Source organism: Zonotrichia leucophrys, chromosome 4, assembly GCF_028769735.1.
Source record: "Zonotrichia leucophrys gambelii isolate GWCS_2022_RI chromosome 4, RI_Zleu_2.0, whole genome shotgun sequence".
In the NCBI taxonomy this organism is placed as follows: Eukaryota; Metazoa; Chordata; class Aves; order Passeriformes; family Passerellidae; genus Zonotrichia; species Zonotrichia leucophrys.
In genome coordinates, this window is record NC_088173.1 from 7,718,141 (window position 1) to 7,736,192 (window position 18,052).

The window sequence follows — 18,052 nt, forward strand, 5'->3', positions numbered from 1 at the left end:
AGAGAATGAAGTGCCAAGGATGTAGATACGCTGCACATGGCCCCACAACTGAAGTTGTAAGCCAACAAATGGATGCATGTAGCCTGGTGAAACTTTCAAGTATCTCACAAGCAGGCTGTACTAGGAAAGGTTTTTGAATGGATGGTAAACTCACCAGTTTGCTGGATTATTTTAATTTTTTCCCCATTAGAAGTCTAAGAAACATGAAGACAGTGAAGTGAGAAAACTGAATGGATAACTATCAATTTTACAATAGAGAAGCAAAACAGCAGCTCAGAGTCGTCATTTTCTACAACGAAGGAGACTGATTGCCATTTCCTCCCCACTGAAGCTCCTTATTTAGAGGAAGTGCAATTCATAAGCATGTTCTACCCCACAAAAGTTAAAGATTTTAAACCCCACTGTATTCTTTGCATAGAAAGATAAGTGGGAAAAGGCATGAAATAAGTTGCTTTAATAAATGAGCTATAATCCCATAAACAAAACCGTCTTGAGCTGATGAGGCAAACATCTTTTGCCTTTCGACTAATAATGTGCATCATGGATGGTCATGTATTGGAGAATGTTTCATTAGCAAGGGCCCAGGTGACAAGCAGAAATAAAGATTGCCTGATTACACCACTTACTTCCAATCTCATGTAAATTAGAAATATATTTATTGTATGATGAGAGGTGTGAATAAAAGAACCCCACTATACAGAGTTTCTGGCTCTATCCACCTATTTTGTTTCAAGAATCCAATCTCCTCTATAGTTTTCATTAGTCCATTTGCCCTAGGCCCTGCACATGGTTCACATTCTCCACCAAATTCAGACCTTCAATCTCTAGGACCTTCATTCTCCTGTCTTCAGGCACGGACCCTTTTTTCTACAGCCATCAGAGAGCAGCAATTTAAGCCAAATTCCAGGGTAAAGAGACAATGGCTTGCTCTTTAAGCCTCGAAAGGCTTACAGGGAGTGGTACATTCCATACGCAAGCACGGGCATATCAGCATATAGTGAGCTCGAGCCACAGTACTGCTTGTTTACAAGAAAATGCCAAGGCATACATTGCACTATCAACACCATACTTTTTCCCATCAACTTCTCCTTATTTCTCAAAAACTGCAAGCACCTGCTAAAGCTGCCATTTCCACGGCATTGGCTAGAATCAAGCACACAACTTCTTAGTCTCCCACTCCAAGACAATCCTAACCACCAAACTAATTCCATTTTCAAGCTCAAGAGCTGCCTAGCAGACCCTTGCTTGACCCTGATTCAGAAAAAACCCCAATTTTTTAGGCAACAGATATCCTTTCCTTTTAGGACATTCTGGCCATCCGTCGTTAGCAAGCCCGTGGGTACCGTACGTACAGCTGGGGCTGGGCAGGGGCAGACAGAAGCCTCTCGCTGCCCGCTCTGAGGGCCCGGCCCGTGCCCAGCGCGGGCAGCGCCGCCGAGCCAGACCCGCCGAGCCGAGCCCGCCCCGCCGCGGCTCGCCCGCCCCCGCGCATGCGCACCGCGCCCTGCGTGCGCCGAGCGCAGTTCCGGGTCACGGCGGCCATGGAGGCCGGGCAGGGACCCGGCCCCGGTCCCGGCGGCGACGCGGCCCAGGTAACTGCGCTGGATCGGCGGCGCTGCCGCGGGGAAACCTGGCGGGGCTGGGGGCGGCGGGGCGGAGGGCGAGGCGGCGGGCTCGGGGCGGGGAAAGGGGATTCCTGTCAGCCGCTCGGCCGTCCCTGCCCTGAGCTCCACGCGGGGCCGATGCCCTTGAGGCCTCTCGGGGGCCGGGCGGGGGTCCTGGCGGGAGGTGAGGAGGTGTTCGTGCCTGACCGTGAGCCACCGAGCTGCTCTGGTGCCAGTGGCATCCTGGCTTGAATCAGGAATAGCGTGGCCTGCAGGACCAGGGAAGTCACCGTGCCCCTGTACTCGGCACTGGTGAGGCCACACCTCAGGTATTGCGTTCAGATTTGGGCCACTCAGCTCAGGAGGGCACTGAAGTGCTGGAGCGTGTCCAGAGAACGGCAACTCGTGATGGGTCTGGAGTACACGTCTTACGAGCAGTGGCTGTGGGAGCTGGGGTTGTTTATCCTGGAGAAGAGGAGGCTCAGGGCAGCCTTATCACTGTCTATCTACAACTGGCTGAAGCAGGTTGTAACCAGGTAGGGATCGACCTCTTCTCCCAGGCAACCAGCGACAGGACAAGAGAGCTGCACCAGGGGAGATTTAGGTTAGACGTTAGATGGAATTTCTTCACAGGAAGGGCCATTAGATATTGGAATGGACTGCTCTGGGAGGTTCTGCAGTCACCGTCCCTAGTGGCGATTAAGGAAAGACTGGACATGGCACTTAGTGTGGTGGTGTTCAGATGACCTCAGAAGTCATTTCCAACCCACCTGATTCTGTGATTCTCTGTTCCCCTGGTGGCCTTCCCACAGCTGTGCCCAGCAGTGTGCCCAGTGTCCCGGCTCTCAGGGGGGACAGCAGCACCCCCGCACAAACCTCGCTCACGCTGGGGAAACAGCTGGTCAGCTCTGAATTACATCCCTGTGAACCAACAACACGCCCTGTGGTCTTTGAAACCCTAAGAAATACTTCAAAAAGGAACTTAATGATCTGTCAGGTGTCAGCTGTTTGGAAGGCTGGTTGGAGGGACCAAAGCAGGCTTTTCTAAAGTAAAGGACTGAGCTGAGTTGGGATCTGACTATGCACAAAGTATTTCCTGCTCTCTCATGTAATTTTTAGAAGCACTGGATTTTTTAAAATTATATATTTCATGTGACATTGATGGACAAAAAGCACTAGTTTCTTAAATGGGTGAAAGTATAGAAGCTACAAGGTGTGAAAGTTAGACATTAAGTTTTTTGATTGGACAAAACAGTCTGGGGGCATTTTTCATTCTTTTCTAATTTATTTCGCTAATGAAAGAGGGAAGTACCAAAGCCTTATGTTCCAACGGAGGAAGAAAGAAGACTGCTCAAGGAATGTGCTGAAGAGAGTTTTCGGTATAGAGGTGAGCTCACTTTGTTGGTAAACTTGGTTGCTTTCCTTCCACCCTTAGCTTTTGCTGTTGCCTGAGGCATTACAGAGGGCCTGGGTCAATAAAGCACAACAGAGCATTAAGGAGCTTCACACCTACTAGAATTGTGTCCCAGCAAATGCTGATCCATGTGGTATTTACTGAGAGTTTGCAGCAGTTTTGTAAAAGGTGCAACATAATTTCTAACTTGCATGCCTTATAACAAGATATCTTCGTATTTTAAGTTTATGTGGTTATTAAAAGTCTGAAAATAGATTTAATTACTGAGTCTCGTTTATATTACTAGATTTTCTTTTTTGTGTTATTTCTGCATTTTTATTTTCAATTTTTATTGTTATCTTTAACATGCAAGAATAAAATAGTTTAACTTCTAACCATTAGTTTTCATCTCTACAGAGACTTGTAAAGAGAATAATATACAAGTAGTCACTCTGTCCAGCTTTTGGAGAAAATTGCTGTGTGTGCATGGTTTCTGTAACCTTAAGGTTCAAGGCATGCTTGATTTTTGTACACCTGGTCTCGAGGTTTGAAAAGGCCTTCTGATGTGATTGTTACCTGCTCTTTTATCACACACTAGTAGGTTACTGATGCTGATAGGTGGCTTGGCAAAAACCAGGATAGATGAAGAATTTAGCAGCTGATTTGCTAATTTTAGCACACTGGGGCTCTAATTTCTTGTGGAAGCCAGTACTTTCAGGGACAGCTCCTAAGGCATTGTGATTTTGAATTAATGATTCAAAGTTCTGTTTTGTCTTTCTCCATTGGTTTGGCATTCTCCTCATTCACTTTTACATAAATACTTGGAAATCTTCAACATATTTGCTAAAATGTACATTTTCTGTATAATTTTATAAGTGAAGGAGGCAGGTCCATTAGTGGTACAATGATGGTTGTGGTTTATTGATAATCTCTCTTTTGGAACACAAATTGGAGAGAGAGTTGTTTGTTCCTGAGCTGTTGTGCTGCTTGCCAATGTAGCTCATTGCCCTGTGCATCTTTATTTAGTCAGTGAAGAAACAGCATGTAGGTGTTGCTTGAAGGCCTTAAGTGAGTTTCTTGAGTCACTTTTCTTTAGGGAGCTACAACAGTAACAGATTTTTTTTCAGGGGTTGGGTACTGTGCTGTTACCTGGCTGGGAAAGCCTAAAGTCCATGGCTGTTTCTGGGTCTCCTGTCTTGGTTTCCCTGGTGTGCATGCACATACCAGACTGTTGTATTCACTGTATTAAACACATACTGCTTGAATTCCCCTTTGCAAGAGGGTGCTTGTGTGACTGCCCTGAAATTCTCACTTTGGATGGTGTCAGCTTTTGTTTTTCACTGAGGTTACTATAAATTTGTGTGTTTTCAGTTTGTTTATTCAAATTTCAAGCTGTAGCAAATTTTACTCATTCTTACAAACTGTCTGTTTTGTCATAGTTTCTCTTGACAGCATATGCCACTAGTCATTTCACAGTTCAGTTTAATATGTGCTTTACTGGAGTTACTAGTTTGTAATCACATTATCCTATAAATTCTTACACTCTTAAAAATTCTAACTAAAATCACGTTAACAAGATCAAATCATACTGATGAAACTTTTTCCCCATCAAACAATTTTGACTTTGGTGTGTTACCATCCTTATGTGCTGTTGCTATATCAGCCTTCCATTATTTTCCCTAGATTTATTTTGTTCCTGGAGTAGAAAAAGTATTCTTTGCCTATTAGATGGTTTCTGATTTATTGAGTTTGTTTTTTGGGGGGTTTTTTTCCCTACAGTTGAATAATTCACGTTGATTTTTAGGTATGAATCCAATTTTCATTTAGCTTTTTTTTTTTTTTTTTAGTTACCATTCAGGTCACTTATATGCTCAGATACTAGTATAGCCTGGTTTTGATATCTGAAATGTTTCTGTTAGGTCTATAAATAATTTCAAACTTCTAAGGATTGGACTGAAATCTTCTGTAATAATTTTTGAACGTATTTTTCTTTACACACCCTCTCTCCCCTTGTTTTGTTGGGGGAGTGTTTGCTTTTGTTTTGTTGTTGTTGGCTTTGTTTGCTTTTGTTTTTCTTTTACAATTTAGTTGCAAATCTGTGCTGTCATTTTATATCTCAGAAAATCTAGAACAGTAAATTTTTGAAAATCTAAGTCTGGAATCTCTAAAAGCATGAGATTTTTAACACCTAGTAGGTTGGGAGGTTTTTATTCTCTATTTTGAAGTTTTGCTGTAATCCTGCTTTGAACCAAGGAGGCAACATTTCTTCTTGAAGTGACATCCAGTTACATTTACCCTGAGACAGATGCTGGTTGGACTCCTTACCTGGTTTAGACCTGTCAGAATTTTTGAGGGAATTACATGTTAATTTGCAAACTATTCTTTAATACTTTTCTCTCCATAAATACAATTTGTCTTCAACTGTGGACTTAATTAGCAAATTGTGTGCATCAAAATACTTCAACCATCTAGTGCTGTTGCAAAAATTTCTCTCCTAGAAGTCATTGAGCCTTTTTGTAACCTCTGCATTTTCAGACTTGCATGAAATTAAATTTCTTTATGACATATCTAAATCTTTAAATAACTTTAGCCTTCTGTTATGTTTGTTACTTCATTGTCCCTGTATCTTGTGCAGTGGTGGATATATATATATATCCGTACACAAATGAGCTTTGGAAGGCATAGCAACTTTCATTTTATTGCATATTTGTTAAATGTGATTGAAAATATTGAAAATTGTATTTTAAGCAGCTTTTTTTTCTTCTTCACAGCTTTCCCTTTGGCTGCAGTGAGCATGCTTGGTACTAGTTTCTTAATTAGAAAAGGTAAAGTATAAAAATACTTCAGTTTCATTCCAGTTTGCTCAGTTGATATATCTTTCTGCTGTTAGGAAAGTTATTGTGATAATATCATGTCAAATCTACTTGCACATAAAAGATGCAGCTCAGACTTTGCAGCCACATGATTTGCAGTTCCTCAACATAAAGAAGGAGCTGAACTTAAAATCAAGTTCATATGTGTTTTATGTTGTGTGAGAAGTGCAGTATCTCACTGCTTATGAAACAATATGTTCTTAGTGTGTTAACAACCCTGTAGTTAAATATGATTAAAGAGGTAATTCCTAGATTTTTTAATTATATGGAGAATTCAGATATTACTGGGGGTTTTTTAAAATTTTCTTTAATGTGAAGTGTAAAGGAGTAACCTGCTTCTACAAACATAGCTACAGCTGAGTTTTTTCAAGTTAATTCTTGATATCTGATTACACATATCTTTTGTAATATCATATATCTTAATATCTGATTTCATCCTCATTTTCAGGTGTTCTAAGAGATACCTCAAGATTCGGCTCTTTTATTAAAGTTGCATGTAAGTAAAAGCTACATATAAATGCAGCGTGTGTTTGTGCTGTGTGTTCTGGACTCTGCTGTGCAGATGTAATTCCCCTGGGGCTGGCTGGCTCATTCACTGTGGCTCAAGTTGGCAGGGACCCATAAGGAGCAGAGTGTGAGCTCCCTGCTCCTGACAGAAGAACCTCAAACCACACCGTGTGCTGAGAGTGTTTTCCAGACACTCCTGGAACCCTGCCAGCCTTGGTGCTGTGTCTGCTTCCCTGGGGAGCCTGCTCCAGTGCCTGACAGCCCTCCCAGTGAAGAGCCTTTTCCTAATGCCCAGTGTGACCACTGCTTTTAAACTAACAGGAGAGGTTTAGATTAGATGTTAGAAAGAAATCCTTTATGAGGGTGGTGAGGCACTGGACAGGTTGCCAGAGTAGTTGTGGATGCTTCATTCCTAGAAGTGTTCAGGGACAGGTTGGATGAGCCCTGAACAACCAGGTTTAGTGGGGGGCATCCCTGCTCATGCCACAGGGGAACTAGATGATCTTTAAGGTCCCTTTGCAACCCAAGCCATTTTATGAGTCAGTGATTTATTCACTGTCTGAATTTGCACTGCACATTTTGCACAACTTTTCTTTATAAGGTTTGTATAAAATTGCTTGATAAATGTAACATAATCATTTAAGATAAAAACATTGTAAATAGACCCTGTGCAACCTTGCTTTAAATTACATTGCCAGAACACACCCACCCCTCCCTTCCGAATTTGAAGGTCTTTATTCATGGATCTCACGTGTCCCATTCAGGCTTGTTTAATTACTTTTTTTTTCCTGGACATTATGTATATACAATTGTAGGAAAAAAGCAATTTCATGTGAATGATTTTTGGATAAAGTATAAGCAAAAATAAATTATTAACTTAATAAATTAGTCTTTTCAATGTAATACAGGACAGTAAAACAGGAAGTTGCCATCTTGCCAATCTGGCAGATACAGCCAGTTTACTTCAGTGGGAAGAGGGTAAACCCTATGATTGTGGTCAAGGAAGTGCTGTTTAAGCAGATAAATGAATGTGAGACTAGGGCTCCAGTTGTTTATGCTAAATTCTGGTTACTTTCTTTGAACACCAAACAATGGCATAACACAAACATTTCTAATAAATAATACAACAGCTATTTCCCCAATCACTGCTACACATAAGGGCCACATTCTTCTTATTTAATACAAGTAATTTATTGAAATCAGGGGGGAAAATAAGGTGCAGCTGGGCTGGCCAGGATGTTCTGCCTGTAGGAATTACTGTACTTTTGTCAGTAGTTTTCTAGGTACTCTCAACAATTTTCTGAAACTTCTAGTTAGCCATGGCTGATTTACTACATTGGCAGCATTCCCTTCAACACAGCAGAGAGCTCTTGGTCCTCTCTGTCTTTGACAAAGAAGGGGAAGATTCCATTGCCTCTGTGTCCTTCATTTAGTCTGCAGTGGGACCTGGCCATATCTAATCAGCTTCTCAAAGATCTTGTCACAGTGAATGTAGAAGCAAAGAACAACACCTAATTTACTCTGCTAACTTGAAAAATGTGGATCATCTGGCTCTTAGTTTTGTAATAAAAAAATCAAATACTTTGGCCAATAATTACTTTGAGTGAAACATCTTCCAGAGAGATACTTCCCCTGCTCTTTACTAGAAGGCCTCAAGAAAAAGACTTTCTCTTTGTAATTAATGCAAAAGAGTAATCAGCTTTTCTGTTTTTATTTTGCTAACTGTTTAGTTTGAATTATTCTTAGACTTGTAATTTTTCTCTTTGCACGTATTTATTGTATATGAGGTGTTTGGGTTTTTGTAACCCGCTAAACAGTGCAACGCTTACATTCCTCATTTGTAACATCACTCATAGTTGTGGCTGTTCTTCTCTGTTCCCTTGCAAAAGGACTTTTAGCCTTCTTGTGAAAATAAGACATTAGAACAGGAATCAAAATTTCAGTATCAGCACAGCAGGCTAGGGTAAAATCCCCTTTATAATGGTTCCCAGGCAATGTAATCTACAGCTGAGAATTGCAGAGGATTAACGTTCCTGATAATTAACTCTTTCCTGACTTAAAGATAATCGAGACTCTTAGTCTTTATATTTAGGAAATACTCACTGCACATGAAAGGAGGGACTAGTCCTTTTCTCCTACTAAGTTGACAAGAAAACTGTTCATTCCCATGGAATCCTTCATACACCATTGACCCACTCATAAAACTTGAAGGAGCCAGTTGATGGAAATCATAAGTTTTAAGCCCAGAAAGAGCTATCTGGGTAATTTATTCTTATGTTCTTTGCAGCAGGTGGAAGTAGCTCATGCACTAAATTGAAACCATTTGCTTAGTCATTACAAGGGTTCAGCTAATTCAGTTGTTTGCCCCCTGGCAGTCAAATAACAGAATCCTTTACAGAAAATAAGCCTACTGCTAAGTTGGTTTAGACCTGTCTTCATTACTGGTAAAGCCTTTTCAGGATGTGACTGTTCTGATGGATTAAATTAGCAGAATGTACTGCCTGTATTTATTTCTCATTGGTTTATCATCTTTGATAGTTAATTGTGATTTCTGGATCTTGGGAAAAAACAATGCAATTTCATTTTTTTGCCACATTTCATTCACCAAGTACTAGCTGAAATCATCTGTTGCTCACACCATGTCTAAATCATTGCTTTATGTCTCTGTTCAGCTGTTGCATTTGGTTTTGTACCCTTTGTCTCCAGAAGAAGCAGACATGATTTCTGCATGTTTTTGGTTTAGATCTAAACTGGTTTTCATTCTTTTATTCAAGATACTATATTATTTATTTGAAATTATTGTTTTAAAACAATGTTGGATGTTACAGTGCAGCATATAAACCCATCTTTTTTTCTTTTTAAAAAGTTGCTGGAATGTGTGGATACCTGGCTGGAAAGATATCCTACTTGCCAATCTGTAGCGAGAAATTTAAGAAACTGAAGGATTCCCCAATAGGAGATGTTCTGCGACAAGCTCAGAGACATAGTTCACCTAAGTAAGAGTTTAAGTATCTTTTAAATTTAAAACATATTCTGAATAGGGTGATTTAAACACTAACAGATCAATAGTACTATTGCAGCTTTCCAACACCTTCAGAGCTGCACCTTCCCTCATTCCCCATTACCTCAAATCTACCACTTTCAGAAATCTGTATTTGTATCAGTTGGCAAGCTATAAAATACATATTTTGAGCTCTTTACATACAACTGATGACTTTGAATAGTGGAAAAATAAACAGTTTACTTAGCAAACTGTGTTCCTTGTAAAATTGAGAGTGTTTCCCATGGAATTTGCTTGGAGAAGTGTGACAGCACAAGTTGTCTCCTTCGTTTAAAAGTAAACTAAATTAACTGAAATAAAATAGTGTTACATTCTGGAATTTTTTCCCATAGTTTAGTTTGATTGAAGTAGGAAAAGGGTGGAAATGATTTCAGTGTTTATCAAAGGAAAGAGCTTAGTAAACAATATCAGTGCAGGAAGAAGCATGGTGGTCAAACTTACTGCTGTTTGTTTAAATCCTTTACATCTGTAACACCATTATGCTGTACATATGAGAAACTCATCAGGTTCTTAAAACTATTTCCTGTTTTCTTCCAGAATGTTTTCTACTTCAACTGGTTTTTAATTGCAAGCTGCTTTCAGAATATGTCACTTAAACCCTTGATTCAAAACTGGGAGGATAGTGTTTGGATAGTGAGTAGTAGTCCTCCTGTGTATGTGCTGAGATTTGGTAAATGTTTATAAAGGATTTGCTTAAATTCTTAAATACACTATAAATTCAGATTTATGACAGTTTTTATTTTGTCTGCAAGATTTACCTTTATTCTGAAATGTTTATGGTTTTATGACATCATACAATTTCAGGCATTACCACTTCATACACTGACTGCATAGAATCAGCTCACCCCCCTCCAGTTTCTAATATGAAATTGTCATGCTCATTAATTGTGTTTACATGAGAGCTTGTTTAAGTGCCATCATCTGCCACACCAATAAATTCCTTCTACTGTTAATGGCCCATTTGTATCTGTAAAATTTTATTTCCTAAGTGATAAATTCCTTTTCCTTGGTTGAATAAATAATTTAAATTCATTTCAATTGCATTATTATCCATACAGGCTAACCCTTTTAACCCTTGCAACAGAAATCATTACACCTTCCTGAGCATTGTATGTCTCCTAATTAATGTATTTTGTTCATTTGATTTACCAAAATATGATATGAGTTAAAAACTTGTAGGCAGCTAAAAGATCAGGTAGTTTTTTAAAGCTGTGTTTGCATGTATTTTAAAGGCATAATTGAGGCAATAAAGTGGGTTTGTTCTGAATGTTTATTATGAGAATTAAATAAAGACTAATTGCAAATGTTTATCATGGGAAACTAAAAGTACAGCTGAGCAGAAATTAAAAGTAAAACATTAATAAATACTCTAGAGATGTTCTAGTGGTGGCATTCCTGGTAGAGGGACATGTTGTGTAGTGGCTTGCAAGGCCATTCTAAGAATATAGTGAACACTTTAAAATATCTGGTACCAATTTCCAGAATATTTTTTATATGATATTATCTTTCTCTCTCAAGAGAAAATTCATTAATATTTTTGCAGAATTCAGCAACTTGATTAATTTTCATAATTTGATTTTCTTAAGATAGCTGTTTGCTCTTCTTCAGTCCTGATCAGTTACAGCACCTTCTAATGATGAAGGGTTTAAAATATCAAATTCTTTCTAAAAGGCTTTTAAAATTCACTGTAGTGTATACTACCACTAGTTACGTGGGCACACCATGTACTATTTGTGTCTGATGTGGGGTGTTTTTGTTTGAAGATTCCTTGAGAAAAAGGATTGTAACTTCAGTTATTGTAAAGTTCAATATGTTTTGTCTCTTTTCTCTCCTGTTCTGGAGGTATGAGCTAAGATTCTGTGGGGAAAGAACGAGAGAAATTTTTGCAGTGTAAAGAAAACACCCAAAGCATCCCAAAAATTTTTTAAGATGATGATTCAGTTGGAAACTAAACTATTTAAAATGAAAGAACATTTTCTTGAATTGCAAGTATTGTTATGGTTCCAGTTTTAACTTCAGTATTTTTGTATTTAATATTTAGTTCTATTCTTTTCCAGTCGTTCCAGTCGTAAATCTGAATTTTCAGACGTACCTTCTCAGTCATTCACTGAGTCATCTTCTCCAAGTGCTGGATTCCCACCTTCTTCCAGCTATTTAGATGATTACAGCTCAACAGATAGAGCCCTCTCAAATTATGAGCCCGTTCCATTCAGTGCTTCTTTGAATGAATCTTCACCTACAGGAATTACTGACTACTCTGCTCAAGGTGAGCCTTAGTACTTAGAGACTTTCTTTTAGATACTGCTCTTACTAAACTATGCATTCTCACCCTATGCAAACACATGGCAAAATATAGTGGTTTTGAGTGAAAGAGCTGTAGAAGAATTATAATTGTTTTCACACAGAAGATTAATATAAATTTTATTTTGTGTTCTAACTGTAAACTAGATTCAGGGTTTTCTAGCTGAAAATTGCTTTAATTGCAAATAAAGATCCTGAATTAACTTACAAGGTGAAATCTGTTATGGAACTAAACTTGCAAGAAACTCAGCCTGACTGAAAGTTCTCTTTGACTGAAGGAGAGGGGAATGTGCCATCCCTTCACTGTACTGAATACAGCACAGCCTTCCCACTGCCTGCTGGCCCTTCCAAGGTGATTGTTGCAGTTCCACCCTCTGTGGGGCTGGCACTGATAGTGCTGTAACTCCGTGACATTAAACTTCTAAAAAGTTTTCTCAATGTGAAAAAACATTTTTGTCTCCTGAGAATTGAATAGATATTGTGTTCTGTCCACTAGCAGTCTGGTTTTCTCACAGAGAACTAAAATGGTTTGCAAGTACAATACAGCTGTTTCCCTCCTTCCAGTGTGAACTGTCCTCAGCTATTGCAGGGAAAACATAGGATTCTGAATTCAGCTATCTCTGGTACACAAAGGAGGAAGATACTGTCAAATTCAGGGTTTAGTACTTTGAATTAGTTTGGATTTTTTCAACTTATGAAAAATGTTTTATTTCACTAAAAAAGCCCTTTCATGCAACTTGGTTATAATTATATGAAAATATCAGATATAAATGTATCAAGAAAATTGTTATTGCATTTCATCACAAATATCAATAGTTGGTAAAACCTTTATTATATAACAAAGATTCTGCAATATAAATACAGATAAAAGGATCAAATGTTTATCAAGCATCATATGATGCATATTGTCCTAATTCTTTGAAAGCAAAATTTAAAGCCTTAATGCAAACCCTTGAGCTTCACTTAGATTTCTCTTCTGAAATTATATATATCTCAAATGTACAATAAATGTAAATTTTAGGTAAAGTGACCAGAGCTATTTTATCCATCAACTACCACGTGGTTGTTATAATTTCTTATGGTAAAATGAAGAAAAATAATTAACAGCCAGTGTTTCAAAGAAGTTTGGCAAAATTAAAAGGATAAAAGGAATGGATTACTTGAAGACCATATACATTCAATGTTGTATTTAGAATTGCAGCTGTCATGCTCCTATTAATTTGGGATTGAGCAATAATTAACTGGTATTCTAGAAGCTACATTTTGGTGTGTTATGTCATATTTAGTATTTTTCTGTTTGTTTTGTGTCCAGAACCTGCTCCAGTTCCAGAAGAAAGTCGTAAAAAAAAAGGCATCACATACGAGGAGTTGAGGAATAAACACAGACAGACATACGAGGTAATGCAACCACCAAAGGCAGAAACTCCAAGCAAGTTTTCACAGGAGAAACCAGCTAAGGAAGGTAAAACACCAATTTTACAGAAATACTTGTGAAATTCAGATATTTGCCATAATGTTAAAAATGGTTGCAAACACAAAGCTTAATTCTGCATACTTTTTAAGCAATGTAATTTAGTGTATCTGCAGGTATCTGATATGTGATAGATACAGTCTGTAGTTTCCTGTTGCAGATTAATTATTTTTTCGAAAATTTTGGTCACCCCATAGAAAATTGTAATTCATTTTCTCTGGCCATATTGCTTGGTGCCAGACTGAAAAGCTCATAAGTTTTGCTTCATTGAGTATATTGAGCAACCTCTTTCAACAAAGAATTCTCTGAGCTCAGAGCTATACCAAAGAGCTATGGGAGAGGGGCTTGTGTTTTAGATAGCATTGTTCTCTCAAAATAGAGCACATGGCCGATGGTTTGAAGGGGAGGGTATTTACTTTTATGAATAGTTTCATGTGGAATTAGGGAATTTCTATAGAGGCATTGTTTGTAAAGGTTCATTTTCTACATTAAAACCCAGAGGAAGGAAATGGTGTTTGGCAGCAATATTGAGATTTGTTTTCACAGTGAAAAAGAAAACTCTACAGAGCAAAATAAGAATGCAATGTCCTGAAGAGCAAGATGTCATTCAGACAACTTTTTGACTCAATCAATTTTTTGAAAAGGAGACACAGAAGCAATTAATATTCAATTACTCGCTCTAGAACTTTTAAAATTTAATGTGGCATCTGTAAAAACAATTGTAGCTGGAGGAAAGTTTTACCATTGAATATGCTGAGGGACTAGTCAGTCACCTCAAATTGTTTGGGTTTGTGTGCACTGCCCAGTCTTGTCAGCCATGTTGCAACAAGACTTCTAGGAACAGCTGTTGTCTCCTATTGGGCATAATGGGTGGTAGTAAGTATAGAAGAGTGTATTAAAACAAAACCTTCTGAAGCAGTAACACCACACTCTGGAATAGTGTTGCTTAAGAGTGTCAGTCTCTTTGATGCTTGTGAATTACTTTCTGCAGGTCATCTATCTTTGGACAGATCTGCAGTCTTGAAAGAAAAATTATAAACAATTTTTGTATTATGATTTTCAACTGTTTTTTCAAGGATAAAAGGCTTTTTCTTATCATGTGACTGTGCCAAATGAGACATGAAAAAGTTATTGAAGCTGTGGTTTCAGATTGCTTTTCAATTCCATTGGCTGACACTTTGTGGATTTACACAATGTTTCTTTCTCAAGATACTTCTCCACAAGTAGAAAGCCTAGAAATGTCACTTGTGAGCCATAGAAAGAAATGTTAAGCAGCATTCTGAAAACCATGCCATATTCCATGGCAGATGTGGCTGTGAAATGAGAATGTATATTTCTTACTTTAGTTACTTGAGGTATGTAAAAGACCTCTATAAAATGTTGATCAAATATTGCATTCTTTCTTTTATATTTCTGGGTTCTGTGTTTGAAGGCTGTACTTGAGCTTTGAGAAGAAAACTGAGCACTGTGTGAGATTTGTTAATAGACTTTTTAAAGTATCTCTTCACATTTTTAGGGAAAAAGAGGAATGGTTTGCACGTGCAAGTACATTTAAATCTGCAGTTCAGGGATTACACTGATATTGTGGACTGAGATCTGATTTAGCTTCTTGTGTCAAACTGGACATGTTACTTGCTGTGTGCTTGTTGAGTCACTGCCCTTGGTTCATTCTCTTATCTCTGAGTCCCTGGCAAACAGAACCTTCCTTGCAAGGGCAGAAGGGAAACTAAAGCATGTCTGAAGCAGCTTTAAGCAATCCCTAACTTCCATCTGCCAGTGCCTTCTCCCTTCCCTGCAGCGGCACCAATACGTGCGTCCGCATAGTGATCGAGGCTGGCCCATTTTCCAGGGAATGAGTGCAGCCTGTTCAGCTGCTGTGGGTAATAGAAATGGAAATCAAATCCTGCTTTGGGAGAGCTTCTCACTGTGTCTCACTGCAATATCAGTCACTCCAAAGAGATTTGTCAGGACATTGTGCTCAGTTTGCTGGTAGCTCACAGAGACAAGGACCAGGTGTTTTGCTCCATTCCACTTGTTCTGCTGCATAGTTAGTAACAGTCAGCTTAATTATTAACTTGCAAGTGGATTTATAAAGGGGTGCCTGACTACTGTCAGCATTCCTACTGGATCAAATGGAGCCATTCTTAACCTTTTCAGTGATGGCAGTCAATTACAGAGGACTTTGCAGCTCACTCTCAGGAGAGCCCATTTTCACTTTCTGGTCCGTGTTCAGTTACAGTGGCGCTCTCTGAGCGAAGCCGTTAGACCACTGCCCTGGGTTTTTTCCTCTCTGACTCAATCCTGTGCTAAAGGAAGCTGCCAAATAATAATGGCTGAGTAGTTTCCTAGTCGGGATTACTGATTTCTGTTTGTTTGTCTTTGAATGTGTTCTTAACTATCCCGAATACATCCAACTGTGCATGTAACCAGATTATGTGGCCTCATTATTTATTGTAACATTCCTTGCCTGTTTCCTCCAATTGTCTTTGTTTCATTCTCGTGTTACATTTGTTTTAAAGCAATTACAAATTCTGTAGAGCAGGAATTAGCACAGTAGGCCTCCTGATTGAATATTGATTCATCAAGGTAAAGTGATTAGCAAACTCTTCTCCCCATTTATTCAAAAGTAGCTTTAATTATGTGTCTGTGGTGCTGTGACTGACTCTCTCCCCACACACCACTTCAGATGACAGTGCACTTCATTATACTTTTTGGCACTATATATTATAAACTTCAGCAGTTAAACTGTCACATGACTACTTTTGTTTTTTCTTTTTTCTTTAGTTAAAGTAAATAAATATGGAGATACCTGGGATGAGTAAGAGTCAAATGAAGAACTGAAGAAAATTACCTCCTGTCAGCTAACTTGAACTTCATCTAGATTAGTCATGAGTATCAGCACCTTTGGTGTGCTCTGCCAGACACAACTATTAATAAATGAGGAAAAAATCCTGAATTCTCAGAAAATTAAAAAATTGTATTTATGCTGAATTTTTTTTTAATTTTGCATAAATGAAAAACAAGGCTACTGTTAGGTGTCATAACTGTAAACCATTTGTGCTGTTGTTTAAGAATGAGAAAGGTAACTGGTAATATGAACATATGGCATAAGGTAAAATACATGTAAATAAATGCAATCCTATGTATTGAGAAGGGAACAAATCAGAATCTTCTCAAATTTTCAAGACTTGCATTAAAAGTTACCTGTAGAACTCAACCTCTCACCTTGTTTTGTCTGCAAGTGATATGCTGGGAACTTGAAATTGTCCTCATACTTGGTTTGTAATGTGAGGAATACTGCTAAACTGTTGAGAGGAAAAGGGCTGAAGAGCTGAGCCAGACACTGAAATAACCATAACTTTTTCAAAAGTGTTTCATGGTGCCAACTCTATTTTTAGGCTGATACTTTGCTTGCCCACAACAGGTTTCTACAGACAGTCATTTCTGAAGAAAATAATTGAATGAAACTGCACGTATTGAAAATAACTACATTTAATGCAGAAGGCTAAACATGACAAACTTTGGTAAAACCTTGAATGATATATTGACTGTTAATGTTAGGCTCTGTATATTTGACCTTATTTCTCAATTTTTCCAAGTCATGACAAAACCACCATGTTTATGGAGAAGAGATCCTAATCAATGGAATATTTGGAATATTTTGTTATTATCAACTGTAAGAGAAGAGCTACATTGGCAAAACTGAAGAGTTTTTCCTGGTGTTTGCATCACCTGCTCTGTCTCTGAACATGTTGCTTTCACTTAGGGATTTTCATCTTCTCACCTGTGCAGTTTCATCTCCCAGCATTGTGTTTATTTGGGGGTTTGGGCTATAAGGCAGCAAAAACCATGATGAAGTTGATAGCATAAAAGCCTTCCTGAAATCTGTGTTGGAGCTGAAAAACAACACGCCTACCAAGCTGAACATTCTCAAAGACCTTATTGATTTAGTGGACTTGCAGCAAATGGCACAAATGAGGAGGAAGAAGTGGGAAGAGGAGGTGCTTAAAGAGCCAAATACTACTTAAAATAAGCCAGGGAGATTGCTCTCAGAAAAGCTCATCTTCTAAAAAAATTAATGCACTAATTGGATAATCTTTTAGTTGTATCAGAAATTTACCTTGTAGAGTGCTTCTCATGGCTGTTAGAGGAGTGAACTCTGAAAATACACAGTCTGCCAGAATTGGATTGCTGTGGTTTTCAGTGTGCTATTCCAAAGCTGATTAGTTTTATCATGAAAATATTCACAGTTTCTTAGTTGTCAGTTATGCAATAGGAGGCAGACTATTGAGATAATAATGATATAGCAGATTCCTGTGATGGTGCCTTCCTGCAAAGTGTCTTGCCTCACATTCATATTTTTGGGTGGACAAGCACAGTATTTTATATAAATTGTATCAGAATTTTTCTTCCTTTCTTAAAGGAGAAAATAAAAGGCATGTCAATTAATGTTGTTCTGTATTGATAGCATTTTTAAACTGAATATAAAGCTTTTATTCTATTGCATCTAGTTACTCTCAGAGGACATACTTTCTTTTGTACTTGAACAAGTTTGGTTTGTTGTCAACCAATTCTAAATTCTTTTGATTTCACACCCTTGGTACACATTAAATACAGGACAGTTCCCAATCATAGCTGTTAATTTAGTAGGGTATTGGGAACTGATGTTTCATCAAAGTTGGGTCACATTCAGTTTGCTGTGACAATGTGTACATTGAGCCCCTGATTCACTAAACAGCCAAAGGAATTCAATTTCCTTCCCTTTTCCTGCATATTTCCATTAGTACCCCCTTGTTTCATAGTGGGTCTTTACACTCATGGTTTCATAGCAGCTACTCAGTC

The 18,052-nt window shown here is 38.4% G+C and overlaps 1 protein-coding gene across 1 annotated transcript; it reads left to right on the top strand.

The window, feature by feature from the left end:
- The first annotated feature begins 1,485 nt into the window (after positions 1-1,485).
- OCIAD1 (OCIA domain containing 1) lies at positions 1,486-16,427 on the top strand. Its single transcript, XM_064710370.1, has 8 exons — positions 1,486-1,592; positions 2,907-2,991; positions 5,769-5,822; positions 6,319-6,366; positions 9,244-9,373; positions 11,496-11,704; positions 13,052-13,201; positions 15,995-16,427. The coding sequence occupies exons 1-8, from the start codon at positions 1,491-1,493 to the stop codon at positions 16,030-16,032; spliced, it is 816 nt and encodes a 271-aa protein (XP_064566440.1). The 5' UTR covers positions 1,486-1,490; the 3' UTR covers positions 16,033-16,427.
- Positions 16,428-18,052: the final 1,625 nt, after the last annotated feature.

Bases quoted from the DNA above. Each gene is read 5' to 3' on its own strand.
- OCIAD1 (XM_064710370.1), top strand. From the start codon at position 1,491: ATGCGCACCGCGCCCTGCGTGCGCCGAGCGCAGTTCCGGGTCACGGCG. The intron at 2,992-5,768 runs GTGAGCTCACTT...TCTTCTTCACAG, and splicing joins AGAGAGTTTTCGGTATAGAG to CTTTCCCTTTGGCTGCAGTG. The intron at 6,367-9,243 runs GTAAGTAAAAGC...CTTTTTAAAAAG, and splicing joins CTCTTTTATTAAAGTTGCAT to TTGCTGGAATGTGTGGATAC.